The following is a 23,916-nucleotide window of genomic DNA, read 5'->3' on the forward strand; positions in this document are numbered from 1 at the left end:
ACCCTGGGCATGTCAAGGCAGGCCCCATGGCATGCCCCTAAGGCTATTTTGGGGTTCTCTAGCCTTGTCCCCACATGGCTAGGGCCATGGGCCATGGGCTGCGCGCAGCCCAGCACGCCCAGCACGCATGCCTCGCGCGCGCGCAGCACGCAGCACGCCCAGCGCGCGCGCCCCGCACGCCCCGCACGCCCAGCGCGCCCCGCGCGCGCACGCCTCGCCAGCGCGCAACAGTCCCGCGCGCAGCGCCCACACCTGCGCGCACGCCCAGCGCGCGCGCGCCCCAGCGCCCCAGCGCCCAGCGCCCAGGCAGCCTGCCCACGCCCAGACCAGCCCAGGGCCCTGCCAGCCAGCTCCCAGCAGCCAACCTAGCCCACCCATGGGCTCATGCATGTCATGGGTCAACTTGACCCATGCCACTATGTTATTTTTAATTAGTTATTTTTATTTAATTATTTACTTTACAAGGGACCTATTGGGGGTTTCCAAATTGTATTCTCTATAAATAGGACCCTTAGTCATTACATTCCCATCTTTTGGCAAAACTCTTAGAGAGAGAACATTGTTTGAGAGATCATCTTCGGTGCAAGAGCACTTGGGCAATTTGGGTGCAATCCGTGAATCCCAAATTGATTTATCATTTTCGGTGCAAGAGCACTTGGGCAATTTGGGTGCAATCCGTGAATCCCAAATTGATTTATTATTTTATGAGTTTAATCATTCCTTGTGCAATACGTGAATCAAGGCTTGATTGTTTATTTGTTCTTTGTTTGATTCTTGTTTATCTAAGAGCAATAGTGTTCTATATATTGTTCTTGGAGGTTCATATTTGTTCTTGAAGTTCTTCCTCATTTTTACTCTTTCAATCCATTTGATTGTCATTTTCGGCCAACTAAGGTGTTATTCAACTTTCCATAAGTTGAAGTAACTCTTGTGTTGCCCTAGCCGAATACAAGTTGGTAAGACAAATCCCATTCGGCTATCCATTGCCATATTGGGAGTTGCCTAATCCATTCACCACACTTTCCATTTCTAGCTCAAACACTTAGGAAACTTTCCTAACTTCATCCCCATTCATTTCGGCTATTCAATCCCTTCAACCCTAATTTTCGACCAACAAAGGTGTTAGTCAACTTTCCATAAGTTGATTTAATTCCTCTTGTTGCCCTAGCCGAAATCACATCTTTGGTAAGTCAAATCCCATTCGGCCATCTCTTGCCTTATTGGGACTTGCCTAATCACCATACTACATTCCTTCTTCATCCAACACAATTGGGAAACTTTCCTAATTCCATCCTCATTCCATATTTGACAAACCCTAGCCGCCACAACCACTTACCATATTGAGCTAACCCTAGCCGCCCATCCTCATTCCATATTTGACAAACCCTAGCCGCCACAACCACTTACCATATTGAGCTAACCCTAGCCGCCCATCCTCATTCCATATTTGGCCAATCCTAACCACCCATAATACCTTCCATATTCATTCCAAACAATTAGGAAACTTTCCTAATTTCGGCACTATCCCATTTTGGACAACCCTAGCTGCCACACCTACTTTCCATTTAGGACAAACCCTAGCCACCACAATCTCTTACCATATTGAGCTAACCCTAGCCGCCACCCTCATTCCATATTCGGCAAACCCTAGCCGCCCCACCTTCTTTCCACTTCTAGCAAACCCTAGCCGCCCACCTCATCATCCATTTCGGGAAACCCTAATACACCCCATAGCCGTGCATCATTCCATCAACCTACCCTACACTTACATCATCCAACCCCAATATCCCATACTCTTACTAGCCGAAATACACAACCCCATATTGGCACATTGGTCATCTTGACCATTTTTGGACGTGGACCAAGCAAGAGAAGGACTTGGACTCGGTCACTCAAGGCTACTATTGGATTAGCAAGGCAAGTGTTTAGGGACTAGACCGGGGTCCCTAACAGTTCAGGGCACGCGCGCTGGGCATGCTCTGCGCGCGCGGCCCATGCGTGCTGGGTTGCACGTGGTGCATGCGCTGGCCATGCTGAATGGGCTGGCTTGGTCACCAGCCCCCTTGGGCACCTTGGGCATGTCAAGGCAGGCCCCATGGCATGCCCCTAAGGCTGTTTTGGGGTTGTCTAGCCTTGTCTCCACATGGCTAGTGGCTTGACCATGGGCCACAAAACATGGGTTCCACCACAAACCCAGTCTGGTCGCCACGTCACGGTTTTACACCCCTTCCCTTCATATCCCGTTCTCAGATCCCTTTTTTCTCCCTCAATTCCCCTCAGATCTCGACTCCTCCCGTCTCTCATCTCAGACTCACTTTCCTCCCATCTCTCATCTCACTTCCCTCCCGTCTCTCACTCTCTGTCTCTCCTCAGATCTCGACTCCTCCCATCTCCAATCTCAGACTCACTGGTTTAGTTATAAACTCTGAGCTCCCAAAGTTCCTTCTGACCAAGTACGACAAGTTGTGTTGCAGTCAGAAAGTGTTTCTTCATGACCATCTCCTTGAGGGTCTTAATTGTAAATTAGCTACTGGAATAATTTCTGAGATTATTAACATTTTCAATGCTTTTAGAGCCTCTAAGATTTGCACTTCACAAGATAATTTTTCCACTTGGGAAAAACTTTGTAGGCCTTTGAGGTGTTTGGCATGAATGTGGGTTTCCGGCTTGCACGGCTAGAGCAGCTTATGAATATTTCACTTAAATAAACGAGTTATATAGAAGCTATAGTTGAACGAGCTCATGCAGAATAGGAGATAAAAGCTCTGGAGACAAAGCTTCTGGAAGCAAAAGAGAAAATGAATAGCCTTTATACCGAGATTGAGAATCTAGATGTAATTGCCGACAAGCTTGAACTTTTGTTTGTAGAAGTGGCTAATGCCCCTTGGTAATGAGGAACGTTTGTGTTGTTGATTAATAGTATTTTGTAGACTACAGTATATCCCGGTTGTCGAAGGGGCGAAGGCGGGCACAAAGAAGAGGACGGTGTAAAACCTGGGTGTGAGTTTGTTCGGTCAGTCGACTTTGTCGGCGGCGCCAGACGGCGGTCGGAAGGACAAAGGCGAGCACAACGCAGGGAAGGGGAAAAAAATTCGAAATGAATATTGGGATATAGATGAGGGTAAAATGTGCGATTTACTTATAGGGAAAAAAAAAAAAAAAACAAAAGCCATGTCACCACCGGTGTGTGGTGTTGGAGAAAGAAGGGTGGATGAGTAGAAGTACTCTTTACATTTTAAACCTGTTCATTACTTGGGCTGATTTCTCATGTGGGCTTGATGTTTAAATTGGGCTGGTTGTAATTTACAGAAACTGTTTTAGTGACTTTAATTGGACTGATTTTTCCTTAATTGGGCTGAGCTAGAATTTAAGTTAGGCCAAAGTTTACTTGAATAAATTATTTTTTTTTAGAAGTAAACAAGTATTTTTAATTCAAGAATGGGCAACAACTGCCAATTACAGAAGTCATTATGCCCTATCTACGTAGGTGCATTAGAAACTAAGAAATCATGAAGGTCCATGTCATTAAAGTCCACCGCAATAGCCCAAGTACAACGAGTCCAAGTTTACTTGAATAAATATGAGCCCATAGACTTACTTTTATCAGAAAATATTTAAGGTCTTTAGTATATATTAGATTATGATTAAACCGATTTTGTTACTTGAGTTTCAGCGGCTTGCCTAACAAATTTGTATTAAGCCTAAATTAAACTACTTAGTATATTTGAAAGATTGGATATTATGATTTTAGTAATTATATGATATTAGTAATTATTGAATTCAGTATATTGCTGAATATTTTAGTTCATGATATGTGTTAAATTGGGTAGAACACTACAACACATATCTAGAAATTTAGTAACATCTAGTAGGTAACGAGTTATGAAGTAGGATTCAATAAGCAGCGCTAAAACAATAAGTAGCATGATCATAATTTTGTGTGCGCTGTAGATATTCTGATTTTGCATGAAAAATGTGATGTTACCTACGCTACGCTACGAGCCAATTCAAGGTTAGCCCCTTTTCATGAACCTCGATGAATTACATTGATATGCTTGTGAATAAGACTATGGATGTTATGCTGATATGGATTGTTGTTGGATGGATGAGATGTTATGAAAATCACATATATGCCATGTAATGTTTAGATCATGTTATGACATGCCTATGCTATGCTATGTAAATGTTGTGTAAGACTCGTGTTAATATATCATGTTTAATGTTATGCTATGCCATGCAAATTCACGAAGTCAAACATGTTCTCATGCATTATGAAAGTTAGTAAGAAAACACATGAATACCAAGCAAACTTTAAGATTGGCCTTATGTTATGGGTGGATGTGTAAGCCACAGACTCGAGCGTGGTCCGCCACATGAAAGATATGATGTTTTGAGGTGACACGGACCCAAGCGTGTTTCACCACAGATTATGATATGAGGTGTCACGAACTCAAGCGTGGTTTACCATATGCTATGTGATAACACGAACCCAAGTATGTTTCACTACATGTTATGATACGTTAGATGGTGCCACAGACTCAAGCGTGGTTTACCATATATTATGTGATAATACGGACCCAAGCGTGTTTCACTATATATTATGATATGTTGGACGGTGCCATAGACCCCAACGTGGTTTACCCTATGTTATGATATGTTATATAAGGTCAACGACAATTGGACCAATGCACACATGTTACGATTTACACTAAGTGAAAGACAAGATGAATAAGATATGTCCGAATGATAAGAAATGCATGGACTCAGTCTTTCTTGCATCCACGTTACATGTATTGCCATGATTATATTTGATTCCGCTTATGTTACTAATGAATGATATATACGTTATGTGAATGTGTGACGATATAAAGTTTTCAAAATTAAGACTAACGTTAAACTAAGGAGCCGTTTGGATAGTGAGTTGAGATTAAAGTTAAATAAAATATTGTTAGAATATTATTTTTTAATATTATTATTGTTTTGGGATTTGAAAAGGTTGAATTGTTTATTATATTTTGTATGAAAATTTGAAAAAGTTGGAATGATGAGATGAGATGAGATGAGATGAGATGAAATACATCTTGTATCCAAATGGGGCCTAAGTTAAGTTTACAGTATGATGTGCTATTACTGAGTCTTCGACTCATTTGTTTGTTCCTCTATTTTTATGTTTTAATGTCCCAGATGATGATTTCGTGGATACATAGCAAGAGTGCTAGGAGTAGAATAAATTTCCGGAGACTTAAGTGTGTGATTTAGACATTTAAGCAATGTTGGTATCACATAGAACTAGCTTATGTCATTTCTTTTATTTCTCAACTTTTATGTTATGAAAAGACTCATGCTAGATGAGTTTTATGATCCAATAGATGAGGTATTTTATGAGACTGAATCTCTTTACCAGGTGTTATGTTATGAATGTACGTAAAATTCCTGACCTACAGGAAGGGAGTGTTACAGAGAACAACAAAGAATTAAGACAGAGTTACTTTAACTTATATTAAGTCACAGGTTTCACATCATATAAATGTACATCACAACTCACCTTGAATTGCAGATGCAATCTCATAAGCAGGAGGATTAAGAAGAAGATCTCTAATATACCTGCAAAACGAACAGATTAATAGAACTAAGAACAAAGAGTCAACTCCACCAGGATACAGAATGCAGGAAACAAAGCTAGAAGCACAATTTTACTGTCATATGAACATGTGAATATCAACTATGGAAAGTTGGAAGTGGGGGTAAGTTTTACTGACCAAGAAATGTTACCATAACAGAAACTCAAGGCCAAAATAAAAATAAAGCAATCGATAACTCAGCAATTGCACTAAGATAAGCATATAGATGTTAGCATTTAAACGCACAGGGGAACAACATTTATAAAGCCCTTCTTACAATGTCAAGAGCTCTCCTTAAGAGTGGATATCACAATAAGTTACTTAAAAATCATTCCCAAAAAAAAGAGAGTATGCACTTAAGGGAAAAATTTGTAATCAATGAGTCCATAAATCAAGTAATCTAACAAATAACTCTCCTTAGTATCTCCCCACATTAAGGACTTCTTTCTACCCAGTAGATCAATATTTAAAAAGAAAAAAAATTATAAAACATGCTTCAATTAAACCATATGATTGAACAACGAAACCATTCGCTGATACAGTGATACTGACAATTAGGCTAGCCAAATAGAAAATTGTTTTTTTCTTTTTGGTTGGTAGATTGGAAGAGGTAAAGCTTGTTGACCTACCTATAAATATGTCCAAATGCAGCTAGGTCAATAGGATGCTCAATCCCTCACAAGGATGGCTCTTTGGTGCTCTCAAATAACTCTAAAATAAGCACAAAGGAGCAGCTTACCAATCTGTCCAAACTAATACTGAAATTTCTGCTTGAGCTAAAAAGCACCTCAAATAGTGACTCACAGATAACACTCGGAGCGCCCACAAATAAGTTCAATTCCAGGCAGAAAATATCCATAGCACTTCTTAAAACTTCCCAACCCACAACTCAAAAAAAAAGATCCCAATCAACCATGGTAATAAATATGTTTTTTAAACACTTTTTTTTATTGGCACCGGGTGTACGTCCCGACTAATCCCGGGAGTGCATAGGCCCTCGGCAAGGATTTTCCCGCAAGTGTACCTCGGGTAATTCAATGGGAAAATCTCCCAGTCTGATGGCCCCTAGAGAATGTTTGCACCCAAAGAGATTTGAACCTTAGACCTGGGAGGAGCATACCCCCAAGCCCAAGGCCTTTACCACTTGAGCCAAATCCCTAATGTTTTTTAAACACTAAGCAAATTGGTCAAAGACTCAATACAACTCAATCAACTACTAATTAAAGATTAGATCCCATATAACTATGAAGTAACATATGAAGCACAGCTCTAAATTATAACCACAAATTTGGCCAGAAGAAGCTATGCAAAGGAAATTGGGTTTGGAAGCATCTTATCCTACGGAATGTTGAGATCAAAATTATCTCAAAATTGTGAAGTTGACGAAATCAACTGCATGGTTCAATAATGTAAGAATTTTTACTCATCAAAATTAAAATTACCGAATCTCATCAACAAGATCACAGTCAAATTAGATCCAATGTGAATTTAATGTTACATATATGGGGCTCTTGAGTAAAACTTGATTATCTCCAAAACCCATTCATTTGTCGTAATGTGGTATATCAAGATTTTGCCCCCTATTACCTCTTTCATTTTTACTAAAAGTAGCTACAAGAGGGGAAAGAGATTACAACTACCACTACTCTAATATTCTTTTATGAAAAGGAACCCTAGAGCCTGTGCAAATACAACATTTCTTTTGCTCGGTCAAATCTCAGACACGTGTGTCACGTGTCCATCTCACACATATTAGGTAAATCATCGGCTTTTTACCAATGGGATGTGGCTCTGACAAATTGTTTACACCCAAGGGTTTGAACCTTAGACCTGGGAGGAGCATACCCCTAAGACTAAGGCCCTTACCACTTGAGCTAACCCCAAGGGGTTAACTGTCCCTACTCTAATATTACTTGCACAAAATCATATAACAAGTCAAAAAAATTTCATTAATGCAAAGGATTGAGAAAAGAATTAACATATCCCAATAATTAGATGATATTTTGATAAAATCAAAAGATTAATACAAACTGTAAACATTGCAAGTTCTGACTCACAGTACAGGTAGACCACTGCAATTAGATGGAAGCAGCACCTTCAACAAACATGGTATTCCATCAGTTGGTATGGCACCTGGAAGATGCGACACGAACAAAGATGATTTGATAAGACTTTACTTCGGGAGAAAAAAGAACTAAAATTTGAGAACCATCTGGAAGTAAACTAACCAATTTGTGTTGCTGTTCCTAAGGTTAAAGGCTGTGGCCTATTTTCTGAAGACACGGTGACATTCCTAAATGTAACCTCATCATCGAGACCATAAAGCTCCTTTACCTACAAATATAAGATAATATAAATATTAATTATTATCAAACAATACGAGTAAATAAAAAGGCCAATAAGAACAAAATTAATCGCAAACGAACCTTAAGCAAAAGGTCATTGACAGGATTTCCCTCAAACCATTCAAATTGTCTCGCACTACATTCTCCCCACAATAGGCCTCCCTCACCAAATTCTCCCCAACGGCAAGTGCCTGTCATCAATGGAAATGTAGAAAAGATAAATGTATCCTGTGCATTCTCCCCTTTTCAGGCAAATAAATTCCCTTGTGAAAACATTTTTCTGGGAAAGCAAAAACAGCCTTAGCCTGCACCTCATAAGCGTGTCTTTTGTTTTGTTTTTAAAATCATTTATCAAATCATTAACATAGCTAATGGGAGAAGTGGCCAATGAGAATGCTTCTGTTATTATTCTTAATCATTTGTTACACAATATGTAGCCATTCAATAATCAGTTAAAAGGCTTATGCCGCATTCCTTAAAGCCCATCCCATCTTCTCACTATTCTTCTGCCCTGCTTTGTGCGTTCGCACTTTCACCTCATTAAAAACAGAATATTTATAATCTCCTAAACTTAAACTTCGGTAACCCACTGCAAATAATGAGATTAAAATGATGAGAAAATATACATCAGGCAATATTGTGGTTGTTCAAATTTTTTGAAGAAAAAGGAAAACACTAGGGGGGTTAATGAGTGAAAAAGAGAATGGAGTAAAAAGGATAACAAAAACCTGAAGAATTGTTTCTCAAAGATGCATGCAGAAATAAATGGTGGCATCGACAAGTACGAAGTTTGGCAACTATGGCCTCTTCAGTCAGACCATCTTCAGAGGAATATGTCTTCATGGTCTCTAGGACTAAATTTATGCAATAACCACTTGCAGAACGGGATATTCCTGCAATCACAATATATACTGCATTAGTACAAATAAGTCAATCAAAGCAGTCAAACTAGAGTAGTATTAATGGAGAAAACTAAAGTCTTTAAGCATGGAGCAATTGAATAAGAATCACAATAAACCAGTAGTCAGAATACTTTGCATATTGGTGTGGACTACAGATAATTCTTCTCCAATATTCATGTACGGCCAATTTCAATGAAAATAGAGGTTGTTCAACAGACCAATTTTGATCATTGAGAGGGACAACATAAAAGAGAAATTACTCCCACTCGGGCATATTGAGGCTGTAAGATTGAAAAGAAAAGGGAAAAAGACAAAAACAAAACCAAGGTTGGCAGAAACAAACCAAGTTGCAAAGAAACGAAAAATGGGGCAGAGAAACGAAAATGGGACAGAGAAACAAAATTGGACTCATACAAAATCTTTTTCTTTTTTTGATAGGTAAGATAAATTTTAAATTAAAATGAATGAAATAGGATTTGCCCATGTACACAGGGAGTATATAAACAAAAACACCTAGTTACATTCTAAGAACCAGAAAATAAAATTAAAAAGTAAAACCAAAATAAAACAAAATAAATAACCAAAAAATATGAACACTAGTTCCATTGAGTACAATAGCAGAAAACCAAAGAAATAGTGTGCACGAAAAGATTACGAAGTTCATCCAAAGTACGCTCCTATCTTCAAAGCTCCTACCATTCATTTCAAGTCATATACACACATAAGACATAAGGGAATCATTCCACAACCCGCAGCCACCGGAGGACTACCTTGGAGACCATTCCAACAAGCTAAGAGATCCACCATCATCCTAGGCATCACCCATACAATTCCAATCCTACTGAATATCTCATCCCATAGCACCCTTGCCGCCTCACATTGCAATAATAAATGATCCACAGATTCACCGTTCCTTTTACACGTAGCACCAATCCATAACAATAAGTCCACACTTTCTCAAATAGTCCATAGTCAAGATTTTCCCAAAAGAGGCAATCCATAGTCAAGATTTTCTCCAGCTATAATTCAACTCGGTACTATTTGATAGATTATGTATTTAATTAAATATGTATTTATGAATGCATGTAAACACACACACACACACACACATAGAAAGAGGAATGTTGTTAATAAAATAAAACTGCTGCATAAGACAACAGCATTTGGGACCAAATAACTGAGGACACTAGAAACATACTTTACTTATATGCAATAAAACAGATTAGATACTTGAAAAACAGCATTTAATAATTTAACACAAAATTGGTTTTTGTACGAGTACTTTAATGCATAACATCTAATGAAACAATCACCACATATAAAGGTGCAATAGTTCATACCAACTACAGGCATTGGTTCTGGGAAGTCAAGATCATGGTCGACTCCTACAAGTCCAAATACATATGGACTACCTGGATGTGCATGCCTGAATACTCAAAAATAACAAGTTAGAGAAAGACCAGCATGTCAGAACTTGTGAAAATAAAGATATCCAGCAAATACACAAGCTTCAATTTCGAAGCCCCCAATATCAGGATATTTCTTTGCATGATGTGAATAAATGCGCCATGCAATTTATATATATATATATATAATTTGCATTTGCAGTACATAAAGTCTCAGAAGGAAACGTGACTAATGAAAAATTGTGGTCTTTCATTTATGCCCACTGTTACTTTTTCTTTTAATCTAAAGACAAAGTGGGAGTAGCGCAATTTTTCAAGGAACAAATGGAGCCTATTACGTAGGCAAGTAATGGAAAAAGAATGGAAAAGGGACCAAGTGAAATGAATCATTTTTATTTTTATTTTTTCATTCAAATCCACTGTACTATATGCACAATATAAAATAATCCCACAACATGTAGATGGTACTAACCCAATCAGCTAAAATTATTACTGTGTAAGGAATTTTACAGTTTGATCATTCCTATCTAAGTTGTTCTTTGTTGATATAGGTAATGTGTCCTCATGGCAGTGATCAGATGTCTGTTTTTTCAGTTTTTGTAAACATCCAGACACTGCAGTAAGGCAAAAAATAACCCCCCAAGAAAAACTAAAAAAGCAAAAAGGTACGTGAATCTCATAATATCCTCCGATGGCACATATGTCCAATGACATGGCACACCTGGCCCATCAGAAAAACATTGAAAATGAACTGCACAAATCATGTCGTTTTATGAAGTATTTTTGTTATAGGTAAAAGTAAAATTTTATTGATATAAAAGTCGTTTTATGAAGTTAAGGATATGTAATTTAGAAAGTTCTATATGAGTTCAATATTTGTCTTACCAAATGAAAACAAATTTCATCAAGAGAGCAACAGCAACAATCCCCAATAAGAATATTTCCATTCTAGCTTAGGAGACACATGCTCCAAATTAGATGGCAATAAGAGAAATGATTATCTGCATTACTTAATTATCCGATTCTTTGTTTGCTGATCAAGTCATTTGTTTCTATCAAGTTTTGGTATTCTATTGTGTAGCTTCTTGCCAAATTTACCTTGTTGTCCTCCATTTGGAAGAATCAGATAAAAGATAATAGGGTCTCGTGCTCGACTAGAAATCCATAAATAGGTATTGTGATTTGTGGGTGTGGGAGGAAGAAGGGGTTGGGTAACTTATAATACACCACAAAGGAAAATATGGTACACATGAAAGCAATACCTCATTCGTATTATCTCATTCTATGGTAGCTTAGGATTAATAATTAGCATTGGTAGTATAATTAGTTCCAATTAACACAATTTAATCTTATTATCCTATTGATAGTAAATTACAATGAGACTAACCATCCATAATATTGAATTATATTTGCAGATTAAATCACCTTTGGCAGGATCAATCAATTACTTCAGCATGAGTGCCAACAACACCAAAAGCCCATATAAGGATATGATATGGAATATCACAGGTAAAGTATAGATCGAGTTGTTAGAAAATACTTGCCCCGATATAAAACGACTTTTACGAGTACGAGCTTGTGTTGGACCCTGAACTTCCTCCACTATGCACTTCAAACACCAAGATGTGGCCATTCAAAAAACTAATCAGACATTAATATATATATATATATATATATATGCTTGAATATATAGGCAAGACAGAAAGAAGACACCATTTGTTTAGTGGAAGAGAAAAACCACCATTTGTCTTGGCCAATAAAAACTGGAAAATATGTTCAGCATGAAAGTACAAAGGACACCTGATCTACCAAAAATCACTTGAAAATAGTTACCTAATATATAAATAAAAGAAACTATCTTTTTAAGACCAATAGTCAAGAGTGAATTGTGAATAACTGAATGTGTTAATGGTCGAAAAAAAATTTAAATTCCCCTTCTCTTGTGAATATGTGGACAGGGTCAAGTCCCAAAACTTTTGGCCGTAAAGAAAATTTTATTTTGAAGACTAAAATACTTTTTAGATCAGTATTTAAATGCCCATACCAGGATGATAAGGCAATCAAAATTGCTACACTCACCACTGAATACCCATTTCGTGTCAGATCATCCAGAGTCTGCCGAAGATTCTGAAATAAAGCATTTAATCAGATGCAATATGGCATTTACTAACAGGAACAGGTGTAGAACAATCAGAACATACGAGCATGTCAATAATAATAAAAAGGTAAGAAATAACAGAAATGGCTCCACAGCTACTAATCTGGTGGTTGCAGAATATGATGTCACTTAAATCTTTATAAAAGCATCAGGGATTACATAAGAAAGGTCCTCTTTGACTACTACCGGCAAATTTTAAGAAAATATCAGTTTCAACTTTTCCGTGTCTAAATATTTCTGGCCTACTTTTTCTGGGAAGAAGTTTTAAGATGAAATGAAAAGGCTTAAAAAATAAGCTTCTTTACAGATACCAAGCTATATTCTCTCATGTTTATAGAAAAGAAACTTGCATGCTTATTATTTGCAAGTATAGAGCATCTCTAAAAAGAAAAAAAATTGGCAAACAACTTTCTGAGATGATTTATTGATAATGTCACTAATGAATTCTGTGGATCATTCGATGCCAAGTTATTTTTTTGTAATTTCTATCTGATTCCCACAAAATATAATGCATTGTACCCAAAATTCTAGTTATGTCTCTGAAGGGTTGTACCAAAGGCTTGGAATTCATTCCTTCATAGTTTTGTTTTTTTTTTTCCTTTTTTCAAGTAGCCACAGATAAAAGACCAAAGTAAAACGTACCACAAGTCATTAATTTTGAAGTAATCACATGTAATTGAACAACATTTGTATTCAACACCCCTGAAATTGGCTAAACAATAACCAAGTGGAAAAGCAACCCATTGAACATCAGATTGCTGAGAATGAGAAAGCACCAAGCAACTAATCAACCAAACTAAAAGAGATAAACACAAAAAATAATTCTGTTGACTAAGATGTAGCAACAAAGAAGACTAATATCTTGCACCCTTAATGGATAACAGTAATTGACATTAGAAAGCCAAGTAAATAATGCTGGAAAGAAAATATAATACTATCACAGGGCAACCAGCTCTTGGAATACTCTCTGAACGCAGGCCACCAAAAGGATTTAAGCCTGCATATTCAACAAGAATACAAGCATCTATTCCAATGGCTTCATAGAAGTCCCCAACCTGAAAACACAATTGATCAGAGATAAGGATATGTAAAAGTGCAAAGCCAAATTTTCAGTGAGACAACTGCATATAATAGACCACGAAATAAGTAAACAAAAAACTGCTACGATTGGAATAACTTCAAAATGGGGTGAGGGAAAAGAAAAACAGCATACTCTGCAGAGCAAAACTTCACGTGGAAACCTTGACTTGAACTGCAACATCTCCCAGTTCAGTGTTCCTTCTTTTAGACTACATTGAACCCAATTATAATTGTTAGTTTTGGTGATCATGAAATCATCATTAAAGGCATGGCAATACAGTTCAGAAAAGTGAAGTTAGAAATGCTCATAATTTTTTTTTTTTTTATTGGCACCGGGTGTCTAGGAACAGCGTCCCGACTAATCCCGGGGGTGCACAGGCCCTCAGCAAGGAGTTTCCCGCAAGTGCACCTTGGGTAATTCAAGAAAAAAATTCCACAGTCCGATAACCCCTAAGATTGTTTGCACCCAAGGGGATTTGAACCTTAGACCTAGGGGGAGCATACCCCCAAGCCCAAAGCCTTTACCACATGTTTTAACGTTAGGAATGCTCATTATATATAATTTGAACAACACTCTTCCTGTCCTACCTGGAAAGGCAGCCAAACAAATTATAAAATTGGAGCTTCCCAATGGTAACAGATATTCTGCTAATATGTGTGAAAAGTAACAAACAAAACCAGCTCCCTACAAGCACACAACGCCCAGTACACCAATGTAAATGCTAACTAAGAAATTTACGTATCACCACCAGTTACTATATATATATATATATATATATATACAGGTCCATTTGAAGGAAATAAATAAAACTTGTTTTAATAGTGAAAAATTGCAAGTAGGAGACAACTGATGAAACCAAAAGTATAAAGGCTCAATTCCAGCATTAAAAGATGAAGCTTTGATGGTAATTCAAAGGATGCAAGAAGATGGACCCACATTCTCGTAACCAATGATCACGATCTGCTTTGTAAGATTCTTCAATGGTACACATTCAGATCACATTGAGATCCCTAGTGAAAAACAAATTACTGATATTTTTAAGGTTTGGCATTCCATTAATCCACTTGGCTTAGAATGGCAAGAGATTAATAATCAAACTGCAAATCAAGCAAGTCAAACTCATTAATCAGCCCAGTTTTTAATCAAAAACCACAAACCTACCTCTTTTCAAATTCAATTTCACAAACAGGAGCCTTAAATAGCACATCACTGACCCACCCACTATCCAACTATGATGCTGTCGCTGATCATTCCAATCATCAAAATTGTAAGGGACCAATGCTCCCAATTAGGCTACCTCTTTTCTACCTCTAATCTCATCTATTTATGTGATATAAGAATGCACTAGACAATAAAATTTAGAATGCTTAAGAATAATCATGCCAACTAACAAAGCAGCAAAAAGAAAGAACCTCTCTCTCTCTCTCTCTCTCTCTCTCTCTCTCTCTCTGTACAATATATATATATATATATATTAGTTCTCTCTATAATGTTCTTTGTTTATTATTTCCTTTTAGCTTTCTTAAATCACTAGCACGTATGCAACACGTCAATAAGCAATTCAACAACATGAGAGCTCACCTCCCATTTTTCAAATTAACATCCAAGCCTAGCAAATTGGAATAGGTGAGCCTTTTTACTAGCTGAACAGTTGAAGGCTTCCTGCACATTTCCAACCTCTACAACAAGGAAACCAGATCACACAAGTTCTTACTTGAAGTTCTCAAAAATTTCATATTCCACACATATCAAAGGAGAAGGGCTTATCAAGCAACTTAATAAAAAAGAATGAATTAGCAAACCTCCTTCCACCAAAGTAAGTGAGAAAGATCCTTATCATTGAGTGCATCATTTGATGCTTTGGACTTTTTGGTGGTTTTTGAGCTTGCCCGCAAAACTTTGTGATTTTTGAAACAACAAATCTGCTCCAATCGCCTGCTTCGGTAACTTTAAAAACAAATCTCATGATTTAGACATTAAACTAAGCAAAAAAAAAAATTTTGAGAAATTCAAAACGAAATACAATACATTGCTTCAGTTTTTTTTCCACAAAAACACTCTTGGTTACACGAGTATTTAATTTCCCAATGGTCTTGGATATTTCAGCTGAAAGTAAAACACATATTGTCATAACAATGGCAAGCACGGTAATGTAGTTAATTGGATATATTAAATGCCCCCACCTTTTTGTCTTTGGTTCGTGCATAAATGGGCTATTTCCGTTGTCATAAAGCGATTCTTGGTAATACATATAACAGAACTAAAGGACTAGCAAGAAGTATTTTGAAACAAATTGCCATTTTAAAGCGCTTGGCACACGTGAAATACACAAAGACCAAAACCCCCATTTATTATGCACATCTAGTACATCAACCAAAAATGTTTTCCAAGGGATGGATGCATGAGAGTTAACATTATCTTCAACCACATGAAACTAAACATACTCTCTTCCCAAGCTTGCCATAAATAATTCCTCGAGGAAAAAAAATGAAGAACGGAGAAGAGACTATCACGCATTAAAATAAACACAGAGAGAGAGAGGGGGAGGGGGAGATGTTACGGAAGCGTCAGAGAAGGTCTGAATGCGCCGAAACTACGAGCAGGAGAACGACGCAAGAGAGCGAGGGAACACCACCGAGGAAACGAAACGACGACGTTTCTAGTGGCAAGCCGGTACATAGTGCAGAGAGCACCGCTTCGATGATTTTTTTTGTTTTTTTTTTTTTACTTTTTTTCAGTTTCTTTCTTTCTCCCGGGAAAATCTTAACCAGAATATCGCCTTTTGTTTGGGTATCGTCTTTGAGAACTGGGGATTAGGGTTTTTCTTCTCTCTGTGCGTAAGCACTGGGCTGTGCTTCCCGCCACAAAGGTGCAAAGTAGGATTTAGTTTAGCTTGGCAAACATAGAATTTCCACAATCACGGTTTGTGGTCGAACATTCTATGGGAGAGTGAAAGGTCGAGACAAATGATTCTCTATCCTCACCTTAAAAGACCAAACATTAATGAAGTGGGGTTTTTTACTATTTACAGTTCGATGTCCCGAGCATTTCTCCCGATAGTTTTTTTTTTTATATATATATTAATGTTGTAAAATTTAAAAATGTAAAAAAAATGTATGAAAATTGTTTTTTTTTTTTTAAAAGAAAAAGAAAAAAGCAGCTTGCCTTCGAGAGTCCCTCGGTGGCAATTCTCGTGCTACCTTGGCCTTAGTTTGTTTTTATCAAATTTTTCAATTTATTTTTTTTTATTTTATTATTATAATTTTTTAAATTTTTATATAAAATAAAATAAATAATTCAATTTTTTTTAATATTAAAATAAAAATAATATTAAAAAATATATATTCTAATAATATTTTATTTAATTTTTAACTTTCATCTAAATTCATCTCTTCTCATCTATGAAAACAAACTAAACCTTAAAGTTCTCACACTTAGCCGATCATTTCACTTCATATATTAAGATTGAAAAGTTATCCTCAGAACATTAGCATTAGATTATGTAAATGTAAATACAAAATTTGTATAATATGACATGATTTTATATTTGATTATTCTACTCAAAACTTATTTTTATATTAAATTATTCGTCTATTAGTCAGAATAATAATAAAATATTATAAAATTAATAATATTATTTACAATTTTTTCTATTAATTTTTTTTCTAAGTTAAGAGCTATATGAAAATACATTAATACAAGTGCAGAGCAATTTTTATGAAGTGCAGCAAATACATTCTAAATATTTAATACAACACCATTAAAAAAAAAAACACATCTATCTATTACATTTTTACCTAAAAAAACCATTAATTTTCCTTTTGTTTCCAGCTAAAATCCGGGAGCACTAAATCAAAGCACAAATCCCTCCTCCCAAAAAAAAAATCATAAATCTAAAAGATTGAACCCTGCTTTTTTATTTTTATTTTTCTATTTAAATATATACATATTGATGTGTAAATATATATATTTAAATAAAATGATGAAAATATTAAATTACATGTTGATGTATAGTATGAAAATAATAATAGCATTTCTCATTAAGATTTAGAGAAATGCATTAGCCACCAAGATTCTATATATAAAAATAAATTAATAAATTTGATACGTTAAATTATAAAACTATTTTTATTTTAAAGTACATCTAATATATCTTATCAAATTATATCCATTTTTTACTTTATTTTTTGTGAAGTCTTTTAGTAATTATGACACTTGTCTTGTTCTTCACTTCTAATTTATCTTCTCAATTATTTTTTTTCTTTTCCTTTTTTTATTCAATATTAAATGATAAGGGAATAATCAATTATATATTATGTAGCTTGACCCAAACCCATAAAATTAGAAACCCTTTGGCAAACGTACATTACGCGCACCAATAATTTTCTAATTTTAAGGACTTTCTGTTATTTTGTTTGGCGACAAGTACGTGTGATATTGTTATTGGAATTAAAGCAAAGTTTATAAACTATTTAAGTTAGGGGTTGTTTTCCAAGAATTATTCTTTCTAGTTTTAACCTTAAATTTGGGAAAAAAATATCGTTTAAAATCTTAGTGGAGGTTTGGATAATGAGTTGAGATGAGATGAGATAAAAGTTGAATAAAATATTATTAGAATATTAATTTTTAATAATATTTTTATTTTGAGATTTAAAAAAATTAAATTATTTACTATATTTTATATAAGAATTTAAAAAAAAATTATAATAATTAGATAAGAAGACACTACAAGAAATCTGATTTTTTCCAATACTCAAAATCGTCGCAAATACCCCTACTAATCGTTGCAATTGATTATTTGCAACGAATTTTAATTTGCTACATATTCAACGATATTAATGTATCATTTTTTATCAATTTCAACGATAGGAAAAAATCTTCACAAGAAATTACTATTTTTGACGATTTTTATCCTCCACAATTGTACCAAAAATAACAAAAATGGCCTTTCTATTTATCATTAAATCGTTAAAAAAAGTTAATTGCGGTGATATATATCGTCGTAAAAAGTATTATAATCGCCGCAATAGTCATTATTTTTTCTAGGAGCACTGCTACACTTCCCGAAAAAAGCTCCTGAATACACTTCCCGAATAGCACATTTTCAGTTTTTTTTTTCTTTTTTTCATATATTCTTTTAATCATAATAAATATTTAAAAAAAATTTACAATATCATTAAAAAATACTTCTTTAATCACTAAAAAAAGAAAATAATAACAACATTCGGGACACTTTTTGGGTCCCGAATTCGGGACGTTTAACATTTATCTTTTCCCAACGATTTCAGTTATCGTCGCGATAATTCATTTCCAGTTGGGTAATTGTCGTACAAAAACAGCATTTCCTGCGAGTAAATGATGGGTCGCCACAAATAAGTTTATGCAAACAAAAATGATCTGTGGTGACCTTTACTTGCAGCAAATGATGTTTCAAAACCAAAATGCACATAACAGAATACATAAAAAATATAAGGGAAAAGCTAAAAATCGGTCGGGTGTAATCCTTATTTTCACACCGGCCAATAGGATTGCAACATGTATGAAATATATTTTTCTTCTAATGGATCTTACCTCACGGAATCAACTCTATCCCTCTCCTCTCTCTCTTCCCGATTCTCTGTTCTTCCTCTCCCCTCCCCTCCCGATTCTCCTCTCCCACAGAACAATTCTCTGTTAGTTGCATACAAAGGCAATTATATGGTTCTTGATAAGTCTCTGTTAGTTGCATACAAAGGCAATTATATGGTTCTTGATAAGCGGAGAACCCGAAAGCTGGTGGCCCAAAATCGTGAAATTATCAAATGGGTTAGTTATATTCGTGGGGATTCGGCGTGGGTTTTGGTATATTTGTAGAGAATAGAGACAAAACGAGGTTGTGTTGCATGGCTGATTGATCTGAATCATCGAGGAGAGGAGAGGAGAGGCATGTTTTTTCCAAGGAGCACTGAAAAAATTCAGAATATTTTATTTCTATATTTTTCTCACATTTTTTATTATTAAAGTAAATCTCTTCTATTTTAAAAATTCTAAAGATATTATAATGGTAGAAAATCATTTAGATAAAATGATTTTAGTTAATTAAAAATATTATAAGATTTAAATTATATTAAAAACTCTAATTATTTACATGATTTTAATTTTTTTAAAATATTTAATAAAATTCTATCATTTATTTTACTGTTTAGAACTGTTTATTACTGTAATTGTTTATTATTGTTCACGAGTAATGTTTAGTACTATTTATTACTGTATCACATACTGTAGCATTGTTAATTACTGTTTATACTAGTTAGTAGTATTTATTATAAAAAAATCTTTACAACCTCTTAACACTCTACATTTCATATTATTTTTAATTTTTATTATTTTTTCTTTTATTAAATATTTATTATATGAATAATGAATAGAAAATTTGAAATAATTTAAAAAGAATAAACTCAAAAAAAATTTAAAAAAAATATTAAAAATTTAAAATATTTAAAAAAATATAGAAGTGAAATGTGATAGAAGTTGTATAGTAAAATTTATTTATTATTGTGGTACTATTTATTATTGTTGTATATAGTCGAGATAATTTATCATTGAATAAATGAATACGTACATCTTAATTCATTTACCTTTTTCTGACATTGGCAGATATGAGTCAAAAAAGATTGGGCTGGGCAGGGGTCATTACTTGTACGTTACTCCTGTTGTCTGCGTAGGACTACCTTCATCTTTAATTTTCACAGTTTTTTTTTTTTTTTTTTTCCATCTTTCTACTTTTTGACCCTCCAAAGGGGAAGGGAAGTAGGAAGCAGAGACGTGGAACTAAGCACAACTTCTTCTGACACTGTATATATCATATACACAGATATGCTCTTCTTCATCAATGTCAGCAGCCTGCATGAAGGTATGGGTGTTCGGTTACAAGATAAGGTCACTGTGATCTTGTTGAGTAATGTTTTAGATATAAAAAATAATCTTATAAATTAACATAATTTTCTAAAATTATTTTTATTATAAAATAAATTTAAAATAATCTTATAAATTAACGTAATTTTATAAAATTATTTTTATTATAAAATAAATTTAACGGATCAGATAAAATTATATCAATTTATAAAATTATTTTTATATAATTTATTTGTAAATATAAGAGTAACCTTCAAAGTTTGTTCATTTAAAATTGTATAAATTATTTCAATATTAAACAGTTTAATATTAAAAATACTCAAAAAGTAATTATACTATTTTTCTGGAAATTGAATGGCCAGCAACAACCGTTACTAATGTAGTCGTGTATTGCCATTTGGGGAAGAGGATTCCTATTTACTCTAATAAGTAATAAACACCATATTAAATGAATTAGCAATTAAAAATTAAAAACTCCAAAAGTGAGAGTGGACCCCACACACAATTGTTTAAGGTCCCAGTCAACCAAATTTTGTAACCGTGGTTAAATCGCAGTTAAAACTTCCCAATATATTTGCACCCGACTCTCTCTCTCACTTATGGTGCTCACTTCCTTCAAAGTTTCCAACTCTCTCTCGGCTTGAGCCTCGTGTTTGTTAGAGCGAGAGGGGCGCATGCGACTGCGAGCTTACATCTGAAGTTGCAGCCACAGCTTCGTACGACTGAAGCTCGAGTGACGCCCCTCTCTCTCTTGATCTCTCTTCTTCTCGGCTCCTCTCAGCGCTGCCGGCCACCGTTACTTAGCCACCACCAAGCCCAGTCACCGGCGACCTTCCCCACGCAGATCTCCTCCCCCACAGACCTCTCTCTCTCACCACGCAACAGGCCGAAACCCGTAGGCTGTTCTTATTTATTTTTATTTATATTTTTTATTTTTTGTTGTATTTTTGTACATCTTGTGTTGTGATTTTGCTAGATTTTGTGTCGTGAATTTGTGGTCATTTTGTGGCGAAAAAAAAAAAAAAAACAGAAAGTATCTTGCATTCCATCTCTTTTATGAAGGCTAGATATTTTGGACTGTCGAAGATAACCAGACGTTTAACATTCAATTGAGATGTAAAAATATGACTGAAATGAAAGGAAATGAACGATAGAAGAGGACGATGCCGTTGAATCCATTGAATTACTGTTCATTACTGTAGATCTTATAGCCACTTTTCAGATATAAGGGGATATATATATATATATATATATATATATACGAGTAATGTTACGTATAATTATCGTAGAGTGCGTTAGTGCTACGTAATATTTTTGAAAAAATGTGTGGTTCACTATTAAAAAATCAATTATTTATCATTTAGATCTCGTGTTTACTCACTTTTTTAAAAAATATTGTGTAGTGCTTGAATGTACATTTCATGACTGTAAATATCATTTATATATATATATATAATATAACTTATTATTTAGATGTTTCATTCCGCCGGCCGTTGCCAAATTAAGCACACATGAGGAATACGTACAAATTAGGGAATATTAATTAAGAAGCACATAAATTATTAATTGCATGTCCCAGTAGTATTATTACATATATATATATATACATATATCTTGGCCATGCCCATTATTATTTATTGAAACACAACCGGCCAGCTGCATGTCCTAGCTAGCTAGCTTCTTGTAGATCTATACCTCGTACGTACTCGCATCACATGATGCTACAAGTATTAGCACTACTATTACGAGATTTATCCATAGCAAGCCCCATCTCAAGTGCGTGAAATGCTGCCATCGATCCATTGTCACCCTGCTCATCATGATCAAACAATAATTAATATACAATTAACCCTAGCTAGCTTTACTAATAAATGCCGCATGGACGCTAGCTGATATATATTCATTATATATATATGTATAAAGAATATTTCATGATAATTCCTTATAAATTTGATCCTCTGGAATTTCAATATAAATTTGTACGATTAATTCATGTACGTGATCTTGATCGACCATGAATGGTGAAGGTTGGCCTGGCGCATGCATGGGAGATCATTGTCATCCTTAGTACTGTTGAAGGAAATGCAATTAAGTCTGCAAGACGAAGTACCTACGTAGTCTCTTTTTGTCATTAAATACAACCAGTTTTAGGTATATATCGATCCTAATATATAATATTTGAGTATTAATGCTTATATATAATTATAAATTCACTAGTGAAAATCTTTCTTTCATGATCAACAAACAACTAATTATATATTAATAAAACAGAATAATAATATCATATATATATATATATATATATATATATATATAAGATCAGAAAGAGGAGAAGATCGCACTTTTCGTACCATAGTACGTGGATCGTTCATGTATGCGGATCTTGGAGCGACTGCCTGCATATAATAAAAAGATCACACGATTACTTTCCGCTTGCTTTGAGAAGCCTAGTTAATTCCGAGGTAAAAGTTATAACAAAAAAGTAATGATTAATCATGTTTGGAATATCGATTTGTAAGCTGCTAGCGGGCAGGAATATGTTTTGATATTATTAATCATGTTGTTGATTGATTACCTGAATCAAGTTTATAGAACCTGAAGGAAGACCTCTCTTGGAGCGAAGAAGAACATGGTTATCCAAGAAGAAGCCATGCTGGTGACTGAATCTCTTCCGTTTATAGCAGGTAGGGCAGAGATCATAAGTCTTGGACCCACTATCAAAGCATGCAACGCAGGTGAAATACAGTCCGACAAGGCAAGATTGACACGCTTGGCACCAGACGCCGCCCCGGGTCTTGACGGCGTAGTATAAAGTGAGGACCTCCCAGAAATCCAAGCTGCCATCGCCGTTGCGGTCCAGGTCCATGAAGAAGTTGGGGCGTATCCACGTGTAGGATTTCTGGAGGAAGTTGATGTACTCCATAAAGCTGACTTGGCCATCGCCGTCTGTGTCCAGTGAGAGGTAGAAGTTCCATGCCAGTCTTTGAAGCTCTATCGGAGCATTGGAATAATAAGCCATTGCAGCTTCGTGTAGTTCTTCCATTGTTGCGCGCTGTCCTGTCTAGCTGGGGCCTTGGGCCTGTCTCTGAGCTGCCTTGCATGCCTAGCGATTACGGCTTTATATAGTACTCATGCCTAGTGCCTTGTTGAGTTTGAGACCTGGTTTTTGAAAATTTGGTGTGCGGAGAATATGAAGTGTGATCAGATACTTTTTACTTTTTAGAGATTTGATAGATGTGAGTTTTACTAATTATTGCATATATAGTATTTGTAATAATTTTGTTTTATTATAAATATATTTATAAATGATAATAGTAATTTATAAGTTACCTACTTAAATATAATATTATAAGATGACAATATTTTTATTAAAATATATTAATTTAAGAAAATTGAAAATTTGTTTATTTTTTGCCTAGAAAATAATTAAATAATTATTTATATATTTATAAAATACTTTTTATCAAAATATTGTGCTTAAAATCATTTTCTATGTTCAAGTATTGACG

The 23,916-nt window shown here is 35.1% G+C and overlaps 2 protein-coding genes across 5 annotated transcripts in view; both read right to left on the reverse strand.

Annotated features, from left to right (window-relative positions):
- The window catches only part of LOC108990551 (DNA mismatch repair protein MSH1, mitochondrial-like), a 32,052-nt gene extending 15,585 nt beyond the window's left edge, over window positions 1–16,467 (reverse strand). For 2 of the 4 annotated variants that reach the window (XM_035691851.1, XM_035691850.1), the window contains exons 1-13: window positions 16,074–16,467; window positions 15,316–15,460; window positions 15,095–15,192; window positions 13,646–13,721; window positions 13,368–13,487; window positions 12,354–12,401; window positions 11,819–11,883; window positions 10,209–10,294; window positions 8,695–8,859; window positions 8,048–8,157; window positions 7,850–7,955; window positions 7,679–7,754; window positions 5,546–5,604 (exon numbers count right to left, since the gene is read on the reverse strand). In XM_035691851.1, coding sequence (XP_035547744.1) covers window positions 5,546–5,604; window positions 7,679–7,754; window positions 7,850–7,955; window positions 8,048–8,157; window positions 8,695–8,859; window positions 10,209–10,294; window positions 11,819–11,883; window positions 12,354–12,401; window positions 13,368–13,487; window positions 13,646–13,721; window positions 15,095–15,192; window positions 15,316–15,460; window positions 16,074–16,192 — 1,273 coding nt within the window. In that variant the 5' untranslated portion in view covers window positions 16,193–16,467. Of the gene's footprint in view, window positions 1–5,545; window positions 5,605–7,678; window positions 7,755–7,849; window positions 7,956–8,047; window positions 8,158–8,694; window positions 8,860–10,208; window positions 10,295–11,818; window positions 11,884–12,353; window positions 12,402–13,074; window positions 13,488–13,645; window positions 13,722–14,449; window positions 14,524–15,094; window positions 15,193–15,315; window positions 15,461–16,073 lie in introns of those variants that run through there. The other 2 variants (XM_035691852.1, XM_035691853.1) reach the window with 2 other exon arrangements.
- A 5,517-nt stretch (window positions 16,468–21,984) lies between these two features.
- Window positions 21,985–23,520, reverse strand: LOC108990552. The gene is made up of 3 exons (XM_018964552.2): window positions 22,983–23,520; window positions 22,759–22,803; window positions 21,985–22,217 (listed from the first exon to the last, which is right to left on the reverse strand). Exons 1-3 carry the CDS (start codon window positions 23,448–23,450, stop codon window positions 22,119–22,121), a joined length of 612 nt encoding a protein of 203 aa, XP_018820097.1. The 5' UTR covers window positions 23,451–23,520; the 3' UTR covers window positions 21,985–22,118.
- Window positions 23,521–23,916: the final 396 nt, after the last annotated feature.

This window comes from Juglans regia, chromosome 7 (genome assembly GCF_001411555.2).
Source record: "Juglans regia cultivar Chandler chromosome 7, Walnut 2.0, whole genome shotgun sequence".
Lineage (NCBI taxonomy): Eukaryota > Viridiplantae > Streptophyta > Magnoliopsida > Fagales > Juglandaceae > Juglans > Juglans regia.